This window comes from Paramisgurnus dabryanus, chromosome 9 (assembly GCF_030506205.2).
Source record: "Paramisgurnus dabryanus chromosome 9, PD_genome_1.1, whole genome shotgun sequence".
Lineage (NCBI taxonomy): Eukaryota > Metazoa > Chordata > Actinopteri > Cypriniformes > Cobitidae > Paramisgurnus > Paramisgurnus dabryanus.
Genome location: NC_133345.1, coordinates 14,255,975 through 14,279,761, shown reverse-complemented (window position 1 = coordinate 14,279,761; position 23,787 = coordinate 14,255,975). Strand labels below are relative to the sequence as shown.

At 39.9% G+C, this 23,787-nt stretch overlaps 1 protein-coding gene across 3 annotated transcripts in view; it reads left to right on the top strand.

Moving 5' to 3' along the window:
* The first annotated feature begins 1,401 nt into the window (after window positions 1-1,401).
* Window positions 1,402-23,787, top strand: part of mthfsd (methenyltetrahydrofolate synthetase domain containing) — a 112,643-nt gene continuing 90,257 nt past the window's right edge. For all 3 annotated transcript variants that reach the window (XM_065269985.2, XM_065269983.2, XM_065269984.2), the window contains exons 1-2: window positions 1,402-1,516; window positions 1,595-1,701. In XM_065269985.2, coding sequence (XP_065126057.1) covers window positions 1,474-1,516; window positions 1,595-1,701 — 150 coding nt within the window. In that variant the 5' untranslated portion in view covers window positions 1,402-1,473. The remainder of the gene's footprint in view (window positions 1,517-1,594; window positions 1,702-23,787) is intronic.

Genomic DNA, 23,787 nt, shown 5'->3' with positions numbered 1-23,787 from the left:
TTTGTTTATTATTTTGGCCTTGTCCTCCCCTGAAGCCTAAATCCTTGTCTATTAGTGAATAAAGAAATTTTGTATATTGTAATCTCTCCGTATCAACAGTCTCATTTGCCCGTTCTGTTGCGATTGACCCCTAGACGGTCGTAAGACACCACTAGATGGCACTCAAGCTTTTTGATAGAGGTTTACGTGAGAGGAAAGAGGGAAGTAGAATTAAAGAGAATGTTGTGCTTGTGAAAGCACGTGATGATGCTTGTTCCTTACAGTTATTAAAATTCCTATTAGGAATATACTTTTGTGCTTGCTTTCTTACGTGAAGACATAACAGCATAGGTTGCTGTGTCACTGCTCAGATCAGCGCTAGGCCTACTGTTTTTCAGTCGAAAAAATCTGAGAATATGCCATCAGACGGATGTTATATAGTGGCTGAGGCATACCTTTATACATCGTCATGGCAGGCATTGGCCAGTAAACTGATGTTGTTCTATAAAAAGCTTCCAAAAATCAGAAGAGACTGTCAGCTTCTGACGCAATGTCTCGTTCCCATTTCTCAGCGAACGGCCCTGCAGAAAAAACAGCATACCAGCATATGTTGTATTTTGGTGCATTAGCACCAGCATCAGCACTAGCTAAACTAGCACCAAACCAGCACTAGCACCAGCATCCCATGCTGGTTATACCAGCAAGACCAACATATGTTGTGTTTTGGTGCTGGTATGCTTTTGACCACCAGCTAAACCAGCATAGACCAGCATAATTCCCATTTAGCTGGTGCTAATGCTGGTGATGATGCTGGTTTAGCTGGTGTTCACTAGCAAACCAGCACCAAAACACAACTTATGCTGGTCTAGATGCTGGTTCTAATGGTGGTTTGGTGCTGGTGTAGCTGGTGCTAATTCTGGTTTGGTGCTGGTTTAGCTGGTGCTGATGCTGGTTTAGCTGGTGTTCACTAGCAAACCAGCACCAAAACACAACATATGCTGGGCTTGCTCGTATGCTGGTTTTTTCAGCAGGGTGGTTGTCAAAACCATGGTTATGTAGTGGTTACCATAGTTTTACTACAGTAACCATGTCCTAATATGTAGAGAATACTCTGAAAAGGAAAAGAACTAAAAAGGCAACAAAGAATTTTTTAAAATACCAAGTATCGGGTATGCTAGGTGGACAATCTGTAATTAAAGCTGTTTACAGATCATATTTCTGAAAAAAAAACTTGCAAACAGAATATAGTATAGTAAGGAACCCCCCACAAACTTATTTTATTTTATTGTTGTGATAATTATATTTTGTCTTTGTTTTGTTGATTTTTCTTTAGGCCTACTCATCTCCTCAGTTGACATCTCAATGAGTTCACAGCTCAGTCCAGAAGATGGCGGTAATGCACTATGTTTGCAAACTGCCATTAAAAAAACACAGAAGAACTTGTAAACAGAACGTTCAAATGACACTGTCGCGTTTACTACTTTCTACTGCTGAATGATTTACCGTCGTGTAATGGAGCAAGTTTTAAAGATTAAAGGTTAATTGCTATAAGTTATATTTGCGTTTTTTATTGTTATTGACTTTGTTTTGACATTCATTGTGATTTTTTTTACAGGGGAGGAGAGTAAATGGGACATTCGCCATAAAGTGTGGGATTACATCGAGGACCAAAATCTGGCAAATTTCCCTCGACCTGTACACAACAGAATTCCCAATTTTAAGGTATTTTGATCAACAACGAAGTGCTGCACTGTACCACGCTGTTTAAATACATTTACAGTTAATATTTAAAGGTGTTATTTAGTACATCTAGAATAACTCTTAAAGTTACAGATGTTGGAGTAATTTGCAATAAATTAAATTACAGATAATGACTCTTTGTGTCGTTTAACCAATTGTAAAATGGGAAAAAAACATTTGAAATCAGGACCAGTCTGTATTAATATTAGAGCAGGGATTACTAAACTTTTCTAATCCAGGACACACCTAGACAAGTGTAATCTATTTGAAGAGCTTTTGTAGTGAGTAGTTGAGAGAGAGATGAAGATTATGGATAAAATCATTGTCAATATGCATGCATTAAGGTGGCTGTGCTGTATCCTAAAAAAATCAAAGCAACTTTCATAAAGTAAAAAACTAAAAGCCTTATATGCGGGGCCATGCAGTTATTAAATCACAATTCACTTATGAATACATATATAAAAGCTAGGGATGCACAGATCCGACTTTTTCAGTCTCAATACCAATGCCTGGGCCTTGTATATCTGTCGATACCCAATACCAATCTGATACCATTTTTGAATTAATAATAAAATTGTCAAATGTGTAGAGTGCTTTCTGCTACATCTAGTATAATTTTTCATTTTAAAACCAATAATTTAAAATGATTTGCAAGTTACAAGAACATTAATTATTGATCATGGCAGTGTTTAGGAGAACATATAATAGGCACGTTTGATCAAATAAATATGCTAAATATATTTTCCTTCATTTTTTTCCAGTAAAAAAGCTTTAGTGTGCAGATGGTTATTTTGGGAATTATGCGCTTGACCAGACCTTTTATGAACATCCTGGGCGCAGAATTGATGAACCCAAATCATTACGTAGGCCTACGCTACGATTATGGGCTTCCTGAGCACAGAATTGATGTTCTTTAAGCATCCTCCATGGAATCCTCGCTCGATCACAATGGAAAGTTCATAATAAAGAGAATAGATTCGCCCGATCGATTTCTGAAGCTTTTCATAGAACAATGCCAGTGTACTGGCTAATGTCATGACGACGTATAGAGGCATGGCTTTTGCCGCTATATAACAACCGTCTCTAAGGCATATCGTCAGATCATTTCTCTTCACTTCGTGATACTAAAGCGCCGCTGTTGAGTATCGCACCCGTAACGGACGTAGGCCGCATCCCTTATACGCGTTCCGGCTGACATTTAAGGTCTTCGCACGTAACTGTGTTCTCGGCAGCGAACCACAGCCGCCAGCCTGCCGCTGGTGGGTTGCAGCCAACCTGGAGAGAACACCAAATGCCTTCCAAACCTCTGGTGCGTCGACGACCCGTCTCAGCACACAGCTCTCAGCCCGATCTTGAAGGTGCCCGTCACACACGAGCTGCAGACAGAGAAGGGCGGACCGAGCAATGCGAGACACTCCGCCCTATAAGCTTCCCCCCGATGTTAGAGGCTATGGATGCGGGGCGGCGACGTGCATAAGCATCCCTTCCCCACATATGCAGTGCGGAATATGCCACAGTGTGCACAATACATTCACAATAAACTAAATCCCAGGGTTTCTCGGTATTGTGTTATCACAGCATGCTTCGGCCGCTTCCCTGCGCGCTACGGTCACTGCTCAGACATGACAGACCTCATTTTAGCGGAGCCCGGCGCGCGCCCCCTTGTACATTGCAAAACCCTTTCACAAGTCGTTTTGCCTGTACGAGCGCTGCGCCGTGGCTGTTTACTAGAGTAGGCATAATTTTTGGTGTCGTGCTTGGACAAAAATGAGCCTGTTCAAAGCTGTTTGCCTTGCAAAGCACATGCTTCCCTTGTGCGCGTTCAGGCTACGTCACTACGTATGACGTCGAGCGTGACGTAATACGTTGAGGGGTTTGCTGATGCAACTTGGCTTTCAGCTAAGAACAGCGTGAATAGAGAGTGAACATTGCCCTCAGCATTTGCAGTTCATACAGCAATGCACTGGAATTCGTGTTAGCTGTTGGGCTCTGATGTGTTGCGTCTGATGGCCGCTGAGACACAGCGGACCGTTGTAGATTCAAGCAGCATATATTCAGTTCACTATGTGTACTTGGGGAACCAATATGTATAATGTATATACGATTTATAAGCCCCTGCGGACAAAACACAGCGCATAGCGTGCAGCCTGGCTCTCAATGTGCTCGTTACACACGTGCTACGGAGAGAAAAAAGGCAAATTATATAGAGTGTGATCCCTCGCCCAGCGTAGTGATCCTTTCCGATGTTTAATGCATAACATTAAAGCCTACTTGCAAATATGCCCGTCACACAGGCTGCATAACAAAGGGGGTAATTGTTATGTAGACTTACATCGAGGAGAGGGATTTTCTCTCTCCTCGCTCATATTCTGTGTCTTGTTAAGCAACAAGCTGATACGGATGCATACTTTTAAAGGGTTATGCCCCAGCTGTGTAGCAGCGGGTTGCTGCTATTTATTGCACGTCAGTGCAGAATGCAGGAGTATGTGAAGCACAATGTCCCTGTAAACTCAGCGATATTTTACCTGAACTACCTGTGATATACTGTGGTTACCCCACAAAAACATACGTAACTGGCACCCTGGGTGCGTGTGGCGAGCTGTTGCAAGTGTTTCTTTGTTAAAGGAGATGTCTCTCCTTTTAATCCGAGTGCTGGGTCTGTCCCCATCAAGCAGCGTATGGCTGCAGACCCTACCCCTACAAAATTAATTGTGGTGAAGTGTAACCATGGTTTTATGGTGTATTGATTAATTTCACCAAGCCATAATTTACTTTACTACCCATGGTTTAACTAGGGTGTTTGAAACAATGGTTGTCAAAGCCATGATTATTTGAGGTTACAATGGTTTTACTACACTGTGTACCTGGACACGTGTGCATACGCCCTACGGATGATCAGTCTCACGCTACTTTGTCATGCACGTCCACGTTGTGCACTGTGCAGTACAATTTGGGAGTTCACAGCGTCACTGTACAGCTGGTGACATTCTGCTCTGCATTCCTCGGTTTCACAAAAGCCTAGTTTACAGCACACAATTAAAAAATATAACAAATTATTTGAAATTTCAAAATGGTGGACAGGCGGTTTGGTCAAACCCGGCATAATACACATCGACAGATGCACCGTGAGGTAAGACATCAAGATCATAATTTTCTGACAAACAGTTTCGAAGTTATGGGCAAAAATAGCCTATTTTCATATCTCATGACGCTGTCACCAAATTTGGCATGAACCCCAAGTTCATGGTCCACATGAAGTGTTCCAAATTTCATTTCAATTGATCAAAGAATGACAGCTACAGCTTCAGAACCATTTTTGCGTCAACCTCGTTAAGTTTGCGCATTTATTACTTTTGAACAAAGATATCAAAATTCTGTTCAGTCATTTCTATGCGGCTCACTCCAAAGATCATCTGTGCCAAAATTCATAACAATTTAACCAAATTTGAAGGAGGAGTAGCGAATAAACGGAATACTGTACATTTCAAAATGGCCGCTACTGTAATGGGTGGAGTCCTACTGTAAGGTATTAAAAACAATAAGCATGAGGAGAGCAGTCACGTGTACTAAGTAGAATTTTCATAGATCAAGCGGATCAGCCGTTATAACCATTTGAACATTGAATTTTTGAGCTGTTGGTGGCGCTATAGAGTTAGTGCTAGAGACCCCATTTTTGGTCACATGACTATTTATGACCACCACTACAACTGTGCCAAATTTCATCATTTTCCTATGTATGGTTCATAGGGCTGCCATAGACTCCCATTGGGGAAAAATAATAATAATAATAACAATTCCAATAGGTGTCTCAGCACCTTCGGTGCTTGACCCCTAATAATAATACTGACAATAACAATAGGTGTCTCAGCACCTTCGGTGCTTGACCCCTAATTTAAATATAGCTGCAAGCAGCGATTCAGGCCAAGCACCTTCAGCGATTCAGGGCCAAGCACAAATGCACACATCGCCAAAGAAATGCCAAGAGCCAAGGAATCCGTAGACACCAAGATCATAGTTTTCTGACAAACATTTCAGTAGTAATGGGCAAAAATAGCCTTATTCATATCTCATGACCCATAGGTGGCGCTGTCACCAAATTTGGCATGGACCCCCAGTTCATGGTCGACATGATGTGTACCAAATTTCATTTCGATTGATCAAAGAATGACAGAGATACAGCTTCAGAACCAATTTTGCGTCAACCTCGTTAAGTTTGCGCATTTATTACTTTTGAACAAAGATAAAAATCAAAATTCTGTTCAGTCATTTCTGTGCGGCTCACTCCAAAGTTCACATGTGCCAAAATTCATAACAATTAAACCAAATTTTAAGTAGGAGTAGCGAATAAACGGAATACTGTACATTTCAAAATGGCCGCTACTGTAATGGGTGGAGTTCTACTGTAATGGGTGAAGTCCTACTGTAAGGTATTAAAAACAATAAGCATGAGGAGAGCAATCACATGTACTAAGTAGAATTTTCATAGATCAAGCAGATCAGCAGTTATAACCATTTGAACATTGAATATTTGCACTGCTGGTGGCGCTATAGAGTTAGTGCTAAATACAGCCTGCATTTTTGGTCACTTGACTTTTCAGGACCACCTCTACAACTGTGCCAAATTTCATCATTTTCCTATGTACGGTTCATAGGGCTGCTATAGACACCAATGGCTAAGAAGAAGAAGAAGCAGAATAATAATAATGATACTAACAATTCCAATAGGTGTCTTAGCACCTGTATAAAGTGAATTACAGTACTCTAGCCAAGAAAAAAATAAATGAATGGTTTTTTTCAAGATCTCTGGAAGACAAGAAGGATTTGGCCTTTGCTAGGAGTCTCCGATGGAAAAAAACAAGATTTTACGACAGCATTTATTTGCTTGTCGAACTTAAAAGCATTGTCAAAATACACACCCAAATTTCTTACCACTGGTTTGTGGTACAATTCCAGTGGTCCCAAATTTACTGCGTTACTCTGCCCAAAAACATATTGTTTCGACTTATTTTCGTTGAGTTTAAAAAGCAGATTTAGCATTATTAAAAGGTAAATAAAACCGCGTATCGTCTGCATAGCAATGGAAAGATACATTATATTTTCTAAAAATCAACACCAGAGGCAGCATGTAAATAGAAAAGAGCAATGGAACAAGGACGGACCCTTGAGGGACCCCATATTTAACATGACCTGTGGAGGAGAAAAATGCCCTTATTTGTACAATAAAAGTCCTGTTTGACAGATAAGATTTAAACCACTGAAGGGTTACAGTACTCCATGTATACCAACATAACTCTCAAGGCGGGAGATCAATATATTGTGGTCAATGGGTATCAAATGCTGCACTCAGATCTAATAAAAATAAAATAGCAGACACACCAGTATCAACAGTTAGTAAGATATCATTATTCACCATAGGATCCAGATTAGATTTTTTAATCAGAGGTTTAACTATTGCATGTTTATAATAGTTTGGGACTAAACCTGACCTCAAAGATTATTATTTATTATGGCCAGAACACACGGACCAATGACAGGAAAGGCCTGCTTAAAAATACGGGTGGGAACAATATCCAGTGAGCAGGAGGTAAACTTTAAATTTTCAACAATGATCTTTAAAGGTGTTAAAGACACAGGCTCAAATTGGTTTAAAACAACTGAGCAGGTATATGGGACAGTAAGATCATAGACAGGACGCTGGGTTAAACTGGACCAGCAGCTCCTCCACAACCAATGTTGCAGATGAATCATCAACATGCAAAACACTAGGAACAGCATCCGTAAAGAGAGTGCAAAAATCTCCTATCATATCTGCATTAACTGTACGAAGTCGTCGACCAGCAGCGGTTGATTTAACAGTGATAGATCGTAGAGAAATATCAAACACTACAGACTTATGGTCGGAAAACACAGTATCAGATATTTCAATGTCGCATACAGAAAGGCCATATGATAAAAGGTGTGACTGAGTTTATGGGTTGGGACAGTCACGTGCTTAATTAGGTTAAAAGAATCCATTAAATTGAAAAACTCCTTAACTAAGGAGTTTGTGAGACAGCACACATGGATGTTGAAATCCCCAAGAATGAAAGATATTTAAATAATATCTATAATTTTTTAAATAAATATTTATAATTAAAGGGGGTGTTACGCGATGGCTTAGACTCTGTCGTGTTGTGCTCTCTCGGTGAGTTACTCCCGCCCCACCTGCTTGGTTGGGTTCTGAGGGATGCTCTCAGGTTGTGGTGTGTATCGGCAGTCGCGTGGTTAACGTTTATTTACAGTGTGTACCGCATGTTGCCAGTACTACTGTGTTACTGCTAATGTCGAGGTATGGAGCTGTATTCACTTCATCCTCGTTTCTTTCACACTAGCTATCATGGCGCCCTATTTTAACGATCTGAAACGCAAGTGCGAAGCGCAACGCGCAAGTGAGTTTGTGGGCGGATCTTGGGCGCTGTTGCTATTTTCCCGGCGTGAGAAATAACTCTTGCGCCAGGCGCAAATCAATAAGGGGTTGGTCTGAAGTAGGTTCATTATTCATAGGTGTGGTTTGGGCGTAACGTCAAATAAACCAATCAGAACGTCATCCAACATCCCCTTTAAATGCAAGTGCGCAAGTTCCATGGCGGGTTGCTATTATTATGACGGATTTACTAGGCGTACGCCAGGAGCGGTTTACAGCCGAGGAGACCCACGTTCTTGTAAGAGCAGTCAAAGACAGAGAAGTTGTTTTGTATGGGGATAGGAGAAACCCGCCCAAATCAGCGTAGGTTAAACAGGCGTGAGAAATAGCCACAGTCCCATCAGCTGGCATCCCCATCGTTGCGCCAAGCGCTACAATGATGTCAGGAGACGGGGGAATCCCAAGCTTGCCAGCATAAATCGGGATCCAGGTGGATCTGCCTCTACACAGACGCCAGCAGAGGACATCGCTGCGTCCACCCTCACCGCTGAAAAGGTTTGGGGGCTTTGAAATCGGACCCAAGAAAAGCAAGCAAGGTCCAACCCCAAAGTACTCTTACAAATCAAGTTCATATACATTAAGGTTTCTTATGAAAGCATTTTAATTATTATTTACATAAAATAAACGTAATACAGCCACACAACAAACTTATGAAAATATTTTAATCGTTATTTGCATGAGAATTATTTAACGCAGCCAGACAATGAATAAAAACTATCACCACAATGCTCACCACTATGATTTCCCTTATCTCGTGTATTAATATTTTTTAGTGTAACAATTTATGATTTGCAAAAATAACTGTTGCATCTGTGTAGATAAGATAAGCAAAGTGTATGCTGACTTTAAACTTTTTTTTTCTGGTCAGTGGCGCAATTGTTTTTTGAAACTGCAAAATAGCATCAGGGATGGTTTGCGCCGGAACACGCCTCTTTTTTTGCGCTGAACCGCCCAGGGAGCGCAAGTTCATTCCCTAGTTTGCCGACGTGCGTCTGTGGAAGGAAAAACCCGCTGTGCGCCGGTGCAAAATACGAATGATACATGCGTCACTGACAAAGTCAATTGCGCTGGGTGCAAGATAGGGCCCATGATGTGCATATTATGCTATGCTAGCAGATGCCGAATGCAAGTATGCTTGCTATAGCTTGCGTTGTGCTAGGCCTGACCATTTGGTCGTTTGTTGCATTGTGCTTATCTCCTGGGTCAGGGCGAGTTTCTGTTTGGGTCCCTAGAGGATCTGGCATCCAATCTTTTTCACGTTGGCTTACGCCGACTGGGCTAGGACTGTGCTATGTGCTACTGCTAAGTACTACTCCACTGGGGCTGCTCTTCGCTGTTTTCACTGCGCGGTTCTATACAGTCTCCCATAGTGCCAGCTACTGACACAATGTCGAGAGACCGTTCTCGAAAGGGAACGCCTCGGTTACTATCGTAACCTCGGTTCCCTGAGAAACGGGAACGAGACATTGCGTAAGCTGCCGTGTCACTGCTCAGATCAGCTCTTCTGTTGTTTAGTCGAAATTATCTGAAGAAATGACTTAGAGACGGTTGTTATATAGCGGCGAAAGCCATGCCTCTATACATCGTCATGACAGGCATTTGCCAGTACACTGGCGTTGTTCTATAAAAAGCTTCAGAAATCGGAAGAGAGGAGGACCTCCCATAGAGTCAGCTACTAACGCAATGTCTCCTTCCCATTTCTCAGGGAACTGAGGTTATGATAGTAACCAAGACGTTTCTGTGAACTTAAATATATTTAAATGTGCATTTATTCCTTTACACGAAGCTATAAAGTGTATTACGAAGACTTTGACTGTAGTGCAAAAAACGTTCATGGTGCTTTTATAATACTTTGTCCTTGTAATCGCTTGTCAGTAACAACTACGGGTAACGCACAGTATTCGAATTGGATCGGTCCTGTTAGTCCGATATCTGATCCAGCAAAAAGGGTCCGGATCGCCAGATATTGGATCGGTGCATCCCTAATAAAGCATGCTTAATCACATATAAACACAAGACAACAACCCCCAACATCCTACATTGAGTGAAAGTGCAGCATGTTTCATTAGTTGAATATATTCTAAAGCACAGTATAAAAAACCTTAAATGAGAAATTAGTAAAAGAACGCTGATCAAAATTAGATAACACTTTCAGATACCTCTCAGTTGTTGGTGTTAATCTGGCACCTGTTAATTTTTATCATTATCTGACAAATCCTACTTAAAGCTGTAGTCTACAATGTTGAAAATCGGTCGAGAAAGCCTGAGACGGTTAGTAAGTTTTAAAAAACTCATCCCGCCCCTCTGTGCTACCCTATCCCTCCCACCGGGAAACGACCTGAACAACGTCATTCATTCAAGCTGTGATCACTGGTAGTAAACATCAGAACAGAGATTTACCGAGCAGTAAACACATAAAGCCTTGAAGGAATGAACAATTACAATTATGATTGTAATTGACGTTATTTACTTTCACAACAACGTTTGGCATACGTTTCCCCTCCTGAGCTTCAAGAAATGACTTTTTAAATATAATTACTTTGACCCGTGATACGCGATGCTAAACGGCTAACATTCCAATGCCGACCGGCAGCATGAGCATGTTGTCAGATTGATAATACTATATTTATGTAACACCTCACACAATCTTTGTAAATATAATTACTTTGACCTGTGATACGCGATGCTAATAGGCTAACATTCCGATGCCGACCGGCAGCATGTTGTCAGACTCATAAAAATATATTTATGTAACACAATAAAAGTATAAATAAATGCGTACCTGTTAAACAAAAAGTCTGCCGTGTCGGCGTCGGTTTTCAGCCCCAAATCTTCCTGAAGCTTCCTCCAACGGTCAATGGCGGACCCTATATTTATTCTACTTAGAGTAGAGTAGAGTAAAATTTTTTAACCTCTGCTCTTTCTTCAACAGACTTCCTTTTTCTTCCAACCTTTACTGTAGGGACAAGCAGGGGCTGCTTGCTGCTGTCGTTTAGTTTTTTTCCATTAGTGAGATGTTGCTGCTTTGCTAGCTACCACACACTGACACAAATTTCATGTCGCAGGCAGGAGAGGGGCGGGGTGGTGTGCGATGGGGTGGAGACGCGAGCACGAGGTGGATTTTCAAATGTAGCAGGGATTGGATGAGAGCAGTTAACCAATGTAAGCTGTCCGGCCGGACAGTTTACATTGGTCAACTTATCTGCTACCATACACCCAATAGACTGAATGGATTTTTTAAATTCTTTTTTCTCTACATATTGTTAGGATTTTACTGTAGAACCATAACCAGCATCTAAACAAGGTTATTAATAATGAACAATCTTTGAAATTGTAGACCATAGCTTTAACTGGCAGCCTAAGTTTTAGAGTGGCCTTTTATTGTGGCCAGCCTAAGGCACACATATGCAATAATCATGTTGTCAATGTAATCATTGATGGATTATCTATGCAAAGGAGAAAAGCTCACTAACACAGATTATATATATATATATATATATTTAAATTTAAATTTAAATATAGGAGCTGAAAAACCTAGTCATTAAAAAAAGATATGATAATCGGTAATAATCGATTATGAAAATAGATGTCAATTAATGTCATTATCAAATAGTTGGTTTGTGACATCACATGCTCCTCCACCACCATCTGCTTCATACAGCAAGAACTATGTGCTTATAGAGTCAGGCACTTTTCTGCATTCAGTACGAGTTTGACATAAATTCAGTCACTTCTTCTTCATACTACACGAGCTGCATGCTTATAAAGTCAGGTGCTTTTTCTTATATAGAACGAGCTGCATGCTTCTAAAGTCAGGGACTTCTTGTTCATAAACATCAAGCTTGATCAGCCTGGATACCCCCCCATTTTTATTTTCATGATTTTAAATTTCTTTTAGTGTGTAAGTGTGTGTAAGTACATGCTAATGATCTGCACAGTTACAAATCACATAGTAAGCGATGACGCAAGTTATTGTTTCCAATGTAAATCTATTTTCTTGGACTACAACAAACACTATGATTGTAGGCAACAGTTTCTATGCCTGTTGATGTAGACATGACGGTCCCTTAAGAGATCCTAGGGACATTTTGTGCCATTTTGATTTTGATTTTTAAACCATCTTGACTGTGATGATTGAATATAGCCCAAACTTGCCAAAGGTTAATCATTTTTGATACATTTTAGAATTTTGGTTTCATTTTTTTAAATTAGCTTAAAATGGCTAAGCTACGCAAAAACCGACTAATGTGTTCCTAAGGACAAAAAATGCCCCATTGAAAACCATTATAACTACCATTTTTGACCCCCCATTTATCTTAACATAAACTAATACATACCTTTATGTCAATATATCATTTTAAACTACTGGCCTTGAAGTTTCAATTTTTATACTTGTCCACCAGGTGGCGCTACTTTTTACCATTTCATGCATTCATCAAAATGTCACAATTTTTGCTGTTTTCTGCGGACCGCATAGCTGCTGAAAAGATAAACCTTTAATGTTGAATATTGGTGTGTGTGTAAAAAAAAGTGTGTCTGAGTGGTAAGGGGGTGGTGGTGATGTCGGGGTGGAGTCGATGTTGAGTGGGGCAGGGGGGGCATATTCAACATATCCAAATTCTTCTCTCTTTGAAGGGCACATTCTGCATTATAAACTAATTCAGTAATAAAAACGATGAGAGGTCAGAACCGAAACAATATCAATGTTCATTTTGGTTCTCGCTCATGTTGTTTATGCAAGTACACTGCTATAAGTATGAAGAGTATAGCAGAAGTAGTAAAAATGGCAAGGCATTACAGCACACACAAGGCTCCTGAAATAATCATGCATTTCAAGAGCGAGGATGGCTCCTCATCTTCCTCCGAGGATTCTGAGGTCGACACGGAGGCCTCAGAGGTAGAAGTAGACCAGCTGGAGTCTAATTCATAAGAAGGATCTTCAGAAGACTTGTCAGAAGGTGAGAGCAGAGAGGAGATGGATGAAGTGGCGGCAGGATGGACATCAAAAATTGAAAAATCTTTTGGTCTCCCACAAACATGGAGACGCTCCGCTACTTCCCAGCAGCCAGAGATTTGATCCCAGGGCTCACACACTATGCCACTGCCCAAATCAGTGCCCTGACTTCAAGCTTTTCATTGATGCTGATGCATGAAATCCTGCAGCATATTGGGGCCATGACAAACCTACATGGGAGACAGTCACAGACTGGAGAGATCTTGAGACAGAGAAACTGCAGGCTTATGTGGGGCTGCTCATTCTGACCGGTGTTTACAGATAAAAAATTAATCAGCCCTCAGTCTCTGGAGTGAGAAATCAGGACAGGTCACTATCTGGGCTACGATGTCCCACAATAGGTTTCACGGCTTCAGCCGAACACTGTGGTTCGATTAATGTTAACATATTGGCATTTAAAGGGTTAAAATTTCCACAAATTTAATTAATATTTCATATATATGTTTCAGGCAGAAGTTGTTCTAAAAGACTGAATCATTTAAAGTGTAAAAAAATGTTGACATATGATATTTTTAGAGCAATTTTTAGGAAGGTGTCATTTTGTGGCCTTAGGAACACTTAAGGAAGTTTTTTATAAAATCTGACATTGTTCAAAAAATAACAATGCATGAAAATTAATGTTGCTACCAATCTTTGACCCATCTCAGGGTATAATAATAATAATAATCACATGGTGGTTCAAATGTGTTTTTTGGAAAATATTTAGTTTTTTTGTTTTTTCTGTTAAAAAAACATGGGCTAATGTAAACAAACAGGCATATAAAGGGTTAAAATTTTCACAAATTATATTAATATTTGATATGTATGTTTCAGGCAGAAGTAGTTTTAAAAGACTGAATCGTTTAAAGTGGAAAAAAATATTGATGTATGATATTTTTAGAGCAGTTTTGGGAAGGTGACATTTTGTGGCCTTAGGATCACAAGTGTGAGTTTTTTATAAAATCTGACTCTGTTCAAAAAATAACAATGCATTAAAATCAATGTTGCTACCAATCTTTGACCCATCCCAGGGTCTAATAGGGTGATTCTCACGAAAACTTGGTTGTAAAAATGTCAAGCATGAAAATGTAAAAATTGCTTAAATTTACTTTTTTTTCCACCAGACATTAGAAACAAAGTCTGAAGTATATGGGAACATTAATTTAAAAACTTTTACTTATCATTTAACACTTTTTGTAACATAATTTCAAAAATAAGTCCTAAAAAATCTCATTACCGCAACAGTCAGAAAACATCAACACTGTTAGAAAAGCTAATATATTTTCACATTTTTAAAAATTGATTATTAATAGTCATGCACAGTAAATTAAAATTCTGAAATAATATTTATTTTAAATTTAACGTTTTTTTTATTTATTTTTATTTAGCTCATATACCGCAACACCTTCCACAATTTACAACTATTTTTTTTTTTTTTCGAAGAAACCTGACACATTTTCAAAATTACATTACAAACCTGAAAGAACATAATTTGGAGATTCTGCACAAGCATTTAGAATCAAAGTATTATGCTTCTATTAATGAAATTAACATTTAATAAGCATCTGTTGCGGTAATGATACATAGGTTTCGGAAATGAGGTTAATTATTTCGGTAATGAGAATACGTATACTAGCCTGAGATTTTGTTAAAAACAAATTTTAAAATAGAAAGTCTGATTATATTTACAGCATCATGCGTTCAAGTTCAAAACTGTTTTATTGTGTAGTCTTTGAAAAAAATATTAAAGAAAAAACATGAGAACAGGAAGGCTTATATTAATATTCCTTTGTGTCATATTTAAGTCCCCATTTATGCATTTAACATACTGAAATAAGATGGTCTTGATGACATATGCTGCCTACAAATGCGAGCTCTGAAGGCTGCAGCCATCGGATTGAGAAATGGCCAGCTAATGTCAGCTGGATATCACAAAACATTTGTGTAAATAAGATGAAAAATATTTCCTTGCTGGATATGATTTGGTCTTCTGACCTTTTACCATTCTGTATCTGTTTCGATTAGAGAGAGAGAGAGAGAGAGAGAGAGAGAGAGAGAGAGAGAGAGTGAGAGAGGCTGTATCCGAAAGTTTAGACAGCTGACTTGTTCCCTCGCTGCCTTATGAGACAATGACTTTGGCTGCATAATGGCAGCTCCGAGAAATGCTTTAGGACAGACTTCATAGGCAGCAAAATTGAATTCAGGTTGAAATGTAAGCAGCCCTCTCTGTGTTCCGGGATGTCGCAAATCTGCTTGTGGTGCGGAGGTCTGATCGACCCACCCAATTCACACGAGCTCTGTGTGCTCTGCTTGGGGCTTCTCCACCCAAAGGCGGCAATTGTTGGCCCAGGGTGTCCCTTATTGTGAGGATCTACAGATGAAGGTGCTCAGGACCCGGCTCAACATCGCCCTTGGAGGTTTCTTACTGCAGTGTCCCACTGCCGGCAAAGAGCCGCTGGTGGTCGTCCTCCCCTCGCTCTACTGGTTCAGTTTGTCGCCGAGAGCCTGTGTCCTGAACCGGGAGCCACCAGGTCTGTTTCCTTTGGGTTTCCGGCAGAGGAAGATGAGATGTCTCTGACAGCGTTGGATGGAGACTGGGACCAGGCTCCACGTGGTGCATCAGACACACAGCCATCCTTCTACAAGGAACTGGTGCGCATTCTCTTCAAAGCCGTGCAGGACTTGGAGATTGAGTGGAGCACCCCACTAGAACCCCAGAGAAGCAAGCTTGACTTTTGTTTTCTTCACTCAGGCCGCCCCGCTGATGCTCGGAGGAAAGTCACCAAAGCGTGGGCTACCCCTCCCCCCATTTTTTTTCTTAGGTAGGCTACCTGTGTATTCCCCCCATCAAGGACTGCTCACCTCTGCCCCTTGCCCACTTCCTTGGATGGTGTGGCACAGCTTTGAGGGTACTGAAGCCTCATGACAGCACACCTGTCCGAAAAAGCATACCCGCGCCGAGAGAGGCTCTGTCTGCATTGCACACTATGGCGGTCCTACAGATCTTTTAGGCGCAGGTGCTTAAGGCTCTGGATGAGGGCAGCACGGATCTAAATACCTTCAGGGATCTGAGAATGGCTACGGATTTCACGCTAAGGGCCACGAAGACCACTCATGGTGGTCATGCACAGTCACGCCTGTTTCTCCATCCGGCCTGTTTGGCGACACGGTGGGCACAATCACGGAGCATTTCTCAGAAGCGGTGAAGAGCTCTAAGGCTATGAGCCACTTCCTACCTCACCAACCTGTGTCTCATGGACCAGAACCGGTGGTGCATCACAAGAGTCCCTGGCACAAGTCCTCCAGTATATGATGCAAGAAACTAGGTCCTGGGGGACTGCCGTCCAGAACGAAGCCTCTAAAAAACAGAGCATTTTTCTCCTCAGTTGGTTTTGTGTTGCTCGCCCCAGGGCCACTCCTCACATAAGCGTCTACAACACGCCCCCCCCCACTCTCGAACATGACCCACATGCTGCGAAGACAGCAGAGGCGGAAAGGGTTAATGCACAGTTGTAATGAATTGCGCAGCAACCCGCTTTCTGTCACAGCGCCGGGTGCTTTTAGGCCATCCTCTCTGGTGTCTGTGACTCACGCACTGCGCAGAAAGGAGGTGCCGCCTTTAGTCTCCCTTTGTCCATCGCTCCCAGGCAGACAGCGCGCGTTGTGTGGTCGCAGGTAGCTGAGATGCTGGCACGCATGGGATCCAACTTTGTGGATCTTGTGATCCAACTGATGTTGCAGCGCCTAGATGCGTGGCGTGCCATCGCTAGGTTGTTTTTGATACCTGAAAGTGGAAAGAAAGCATAACATTAAATTAGCATGTCTCACAACATGGGGAAAAAAATTAATGTACACATCATCATATAGTATAGACTTGTTGCATTGTGTTGTGTGTGTGTCATGTACATTTCCTAACACTGTAGTGTGTTTTTTGCTAATTACACCTGCTAGTAACATCTCCAAACCTAACTTCTCTCTCTCCTTCCTTCTGTACTCCTCGAGCCATTCTGGATTGCTGTTAAGTTTCTCCCTGAACTTTGTCAACCTGGCCTTTGCTAAAGCTTTTTTCTCACTTGCTGACTATCTACAATGAAGCATCATAAAGCAAAATATCAACAGTTATTACATTTTAAATGTATATTAAATTCATAAGAGATATTTAAATGTAATAAACAATATGCTTAAATTCTCATTTCCGAAACAGAAATTATCTTTACCGCAACTGCTATTAAATGGTTGCGGTATATGAGAATGGTGTTGCGGAGGATGAGGTACCCCAGTATGTTTTGCTAAAAATAGAGAAGCCACGTAGGCTTTGCTCATTTTTTATTCAGTGCATATAATTAGACTTTAATAAAGAACATTTTCATAAAAAATTGTAAATCAAACAATTTTCGAAATGTAGAAAACTACCTGTTTCGGTAATGATAATCAAAATGTTGTGTAAGCATTCTGACAAGAGAATATTTCAAATTTAACTGGAAAGATATAAAGAGATGATCTTACCTGGTAGCCATCTTGAAGTAACTGGTCCATGTGCTTGGTCACTCAAAATCAAACTTTATTAAAATTCTGTATGTGTGCTTAAACTGTTCTCAAAAAGTGTTGCGGAGGATGAGAACATCAGGCATGGACACATCAATTTCCAAATTTTTCTTCATTATAATTATACATGAATATTCAGTAAATTATTTTTCTGTCATCTAAAGTAGTCTAGCAAAACATCCATTTATTTTTTTTCTAAATATTTTTGTTTTAATATGTTTAAATTACAGCATAACGCATGTTCAAACACAGCCGGACGCATTGCGGTAATGAGAATTTCTGCAGAAAATGAGATAAAATTGACAAATTATAAATTCTTATGTTGAAATCACACATTGTGCAAGGTAGAACACAGTATTGTGTTAATTCTGAGGCTTTTTAATATTACTATATTACACATTTTATATCTAAAATCATTAGTGCCGTGGTGTTTCAATGGTTTCGTGAGAATCACCCAATAATTAAAATAATCAAATGGTAGTTCAAAAGTTTTTTTTGGAAAATATTTAGTTTTTTTGTTTTTTCCTGTTAAAAAAACAGGGGTTAATGTAAACAAAATGGCATATAAAGGGTTAAAATTTTCACAAATCTAATTAATATTTTATATGTATGTTTCAAGCAGAAGTAGTTTTACAAGACTGAATCGTTTAAAGTGGGAAAAAATATTGATGTATGATATTTTAGAGCAGTTTTTGGGAAGGTGACATTTTCTGTCCTTAGGAACACATACGTAAGTTTTTTTTTAAAGTGCCCGTATTATGAAAAACTCACTTTTTCTGGGTTTTGGGGTGTTCATTTGTGTCTCTGATGCTCCCACACGCATACAAACTTGGAAAAAATCCATCCATGCTGTTTTGAGTAAGATACAGGTTTCTGAATGTCCTCTGCCTTGAGTCTCAGATTGCGCGAGTTAAAACTCAGCTCCGTTGTGACGTAACAAAAAGTTTCGTCACATTCAGTTTGAATTTTCCCGCCCACCACCCCACTCGCAGGTCTCCACCCACCAGGTAGCTAGAGAGAGCATAGAGCAGTCACTTGAATGAGACCCTCTGTGCTGTTATCATCTCTCACGGAAATAACAGCGCTATTTGGATATTATGGATTATACTCCCACCTACTTTTAAAAACAAAGTTTTAACGCGTGGTTATTGGAACCCGGAGTAATCTTATATACAGTGTGTTACGACGCAAACAGTCCTCAGATTGTAGGCGATAAGACCTTTATGCGAAATCTGATGTAAACAACAGACTAGTATCTATATTTCACGGATTATTAGCATTTGTGGACAAAAATGTTAATTGGATGTATTTTATTGGACTTTCATGGATCATTCACACATCTGAAACAGACTGGATTCGATTCGCGATCGCGTTGTATCATCACAAAGGTAAAAAGTCACGTTATATTTTGCATGTTGTCATCTTCTGTCACAAAATACTACATTTATGATGCTAGAGCTAAAAGCTTTTTGCCCAAACTAACCGAGACCGCACGCCCCGGCTTTTCTGACGAGGCGAGCCTCTAATAACTTGACGGTCCGCATAGATATATACACGGTCCGGACCTCCCGCTAGCTTCTAGCAATTAGCACACGGTCCACAAGCAGTATACATCCCCCACCGGGTCTTAATTTCTGTAATTTGCGAAAATAATGGGCTTGAAAATGTTTATAACGGGAAATTTTAGTATTGTCCAGGGAAAACGAGTGTATTGTTCAGACTGCTACATCACAATTTACGCTGGAATCTTTGTGTGTCATGATGAGTTTGACACACCGAGACCGGGCCTTACCGCCCCGGCTTTTCTGACAAGGCTAACCCAGGCCCGAGCCTCTTACAGTGTTTCCGCTATTTACATTCAACCGTGGCGGCCCGCCACGCCTAAAACATCCCCGCCACGCCTGCGGTTGTGGATAGAAGGGATACAGCAAACGAAATCTCGCCGGATGAGCACTGTTTTATCCTAATCCTTCACCCAAACCCAACTCTAAACACAACATTTCACAGGATTGTAGGACGTATGTGTATCTCATGTAGCCAGAGCCGCTGTTTTCATCCTAAAAATCCTACCTCCAAATCTAATCCTAAACTTTTTGCCATTTTCTGTATCCCTTCTAGACAAAACCCACGGCGGCAGCTTGCAAAATAAATAAAGCTATACCGAAATGTCCGCCCAGCAAGAAAGAAAAAAATTCCTTTCTGGATTCGCGTTGTTCACTCATTTATAAATAAATCTCCTAAAATATGATTATTTCCCCCATGGGTTTAGTTTCATGCACAAATAGATTTAAATCAACAGATGATGATTAGGCTACGTCTCTGTTTTGAGAAATAATAATAAAATAAATAAGTCTACACGAAATATGTTATAATTATCAGATTGACAAAACGAATAAAAAAGTATTTGAGTTGCTGTTCTTTTTTTGTGATGCGCTGTTAAACCAAAGCAGCAGAAAGCACGTCGTGTTTTTATTGATTTTAAATAAGCACAAGGTTTTCTCATTATTGTGAGTTTATATAAATAAAAATACACAATTTACAGATTCGAATGTTATTTTACTTTTATCTGTCTGGCAATAAATTAAGGGTAATTTAAGTTGCAAGGTCATCACGCGTATGCTGTTCACAGGCGCATATACACGGACGCAGCGCGGGGCTGCGAGAAATGACATGATTAAACTTTCGATTGAACATATTACGAGTTTTTTGGATATTCATTTGTAGTCACTGTACTCATATTATCAACTTATCTGGCCATTAGTTATTCAGAATATAGGCTATAAGCGCAGCGCGCTGCTGACCGCTCAGCTGTCAGTCAATCTTCTGTGCTTTAGATTGACCCTCACAAAGTTTCACATTAAATGAGAAGATATTTGTCCCAAAACAAAAGGCTAAAAACTGAATACAACTCATATAGGACTGCAAGACATTAGTCGAATCTGTTTGGAAGGAAACTTATTTCCGTGGAAGAGAAGGACGTTGGTAATAAAAACTGGAGGCAGACGGTGAGACTGTTTTATCTGTTTTCAGACGAAACAACAGGTTCGGGGTACCCCCGGGTGAAACTTCTAATATTTGATGTAACGGGTGTAATAATATTAACATGTTATATGCGTTGTAGATCCAGGTCGGGACTCAATATGCGAGCGTGAACTGCGGGTCTAACATCCAAGAACAGAATTCGACTCGATTCCGACAGGTAACAGTTTTTAAATGTCCCCGTGCTTATTTGTGTTTAAGATCTGTCTGCGAAGACCATAAAGGTTTCTATAACTGCGTGATTTGCGGTGTGACGCGCGTCTGCGCTAATCTCCGAGATGTTTTGTCAACTGGCTAGTTGTCCTCCAGACAGTGACGGTCCGGACCATGTCTTTCTCATTTCGGCCGTGTGGTGCGCGTGCACGCTCACAGTTTGAAGCGTGTCTGCGCTAATCTCCGAGATGTATTATCAACTGGCTAGTTATTATGGGGGTAATTTGATGCCAATATTATTGAAAATGGACAGAGTAAAAGTCACAAATAGATATTACAACTTGTAAACACAAAACGCAATCTACAAATAGATTAAAAATCCACAAACACAGTCCTCGTGATCCGCAAATGTAAAACAAGATCTACGAATCGTCTTTGTGATCCACAAATATAAAGCATGATTTACAAAAAGAAATCAGTGACTTCTACTTGAAAACCAGAATTTGAATGAATGTAAAGTGACTTCTTTGCAGATGAATATCATTTTCTATTTGTAGATTGTGTCACATTTGTTTTCAGAATTCTGACACTATTGTTTCGCTTTGGTGACAAAATAATGCCATAATCGTTGAAAATGAAGAGACTACAATTTGTAAACACGAAACAAATCTGCAAATAGGTTCCAAATCTGCAAACAAACTCCTCATGATCCGCAAATGTAAAACGAGATCTACAAATATATAAAAATCCACGAACAGACTCTTCATGACATACAAATATAAAATGCGATTTACAAATAGATTTAAAATCCGCAAACCAACTCTTTATGATTCACAAATAGAAATCATCGACTTGTACTTGACAAACAGAATTTAAATGAATGCAAAGTGATTTGTGTGCGCATGAGGGTCATTATTTGTTTGTAGATTGTGTTGCATTTGTTTTCAGAATTTTGGCACAACTGTTTCGCTGTTTTCCATTAAAAAAATCTACAAATGCCCTCCTCACAATTTGCAAACAAACACAGTCTAACTTGTATTTTCTAACCATTGTAAAAAGACATTCTTACACATTCTGTGCAAAGTTCAGCATGCAAGTGTTGAATCTGTGTTTGCAAATCACAGGGCATTCACGAATCCTTCTGCACAAGTCTACAGATCTTTTTGGCACTATCTTTCAGCAGAGTTTGTCACTACGATCCACGCGTGTAGTCAGCCAATCAGGGGTATTGCTTCAAAGTAATGCCACGCCCCCTCAATAAGCTCTTTTCAAAATAAAAGCTGGGCTCACTGCCATTTACCATTGCCGGTGTTACAGCACTGAAAGGCGGCCAGACCGCGTTATCGATATTATATTAATGATATTAAAGCATTTATGTATAGCATGGCAAATATGTAGCATTAACGTGAACTAGAACAACCCCTCGTTTAAGTTATTATCAGTGCCTGACAATTCAGCAGAGGTCATTAAATCGTTAAAAACACTGCATGAAGCGGTTTTATCCTTAAAACATCAGTGTCTCTTCAACGAACATTTGCCGAGCGTCAGCGAGCCAGCTGGATGGAGTGGAGCTGCTAAGGTGACGCAGCTAAAATAAAGCAAGCGGGTCCAACGATAACATTGGATGTAACTTGCCGTAATTAACAAAAACATGAGCCTTATTTGACAGCAGCACTAATTGAACTATTTGACCATATGCATTTGATATACACACCGTGACCGGAATGCACTTACAAATCGTGCTGTTATTAGAAACATTTAACTGTTTCCAGACTGAGCATGGAGACAAACAAGCACAAGCCGTTTATAGAAGCAGCTGCCTGTCAGCGTGTACGGAATGAAGTCAAAACGGTCTCGGTTTTTAGACCAGCAGTCTGTCTGTGCCATTCCACCCTAATCCGGACTGCAAATTACATGTTAATATTATATCCACCATTTACAATCCTTCCTTTAAGGTCTGTTCTGCTTTTAACAGCTCAAAGCTATTACTCTCTGTAGCTTTCGAGTCCGTTGTAGGCTACAGGTAAATTTTGCAGTTGTTTTAGTTAACTTTGCAGAGCATTTTATTGTCGGAAATGGTTCTGGGCTGGGTTTTCCTATAACGATTGAACTTAGCACTCAAGAGCGCTTTCTACAAGGTAAAACGATCGCTCGCAGCTGGGTTTTAAGTGCTACTAACGAGTCGCTATCCCTTTGTCAAGTGCTAAAATGTCACTTACTGAATGACTCGTAATTGTAGCAGAAGCTTGTTTAGGCTAATGATCTTCAGCCGATGTGAACTAATATTTTTTAAAATATTATTAATTATTTTTCAATGACTTATTAAATGTTTTAATAATTTGTGCATCATGAAATATTCTTTTTTCATATTTAGTAAGGACTCGTCCCACTGCGCAATGCCTTCTGCATTTTATAATATAGTTTAGATTTTTCTTTTTATTTGTTGTTTATTATCTATGTTTATTTATTATTAAGGATTATTGCATTACCCAGTTGCGAGCGATCGTTATACGTGCATCTTTGGGAAACGCACGTAAATGAACAACGAATGTTCGTTCAGTAGCTCGTAGAAAGCGCTCTTAAGTGCTAAGTTTAATCCTTATCGAGAAACCCAGCCCTGTTCGTTTGGAATGTGACTGGCACACAGCTCTGGTCAGGACTGATTATCCATTTATCAAGTATTGATTAATTATTTTCACTTAATCCCTTTTGCATTTTACAAAAAGTAGAATAGGCAGGCATATTCTGAATTTAATCAAAATTATGACTGTGGCGTTGAAGGAACCTTCCTTTAGTGATAAATAAATAAGTTATTTTGCTATTATTATCTAGCAAATATGACAGTTTTAAACAAACTAAGTAGCCTATTTATTTA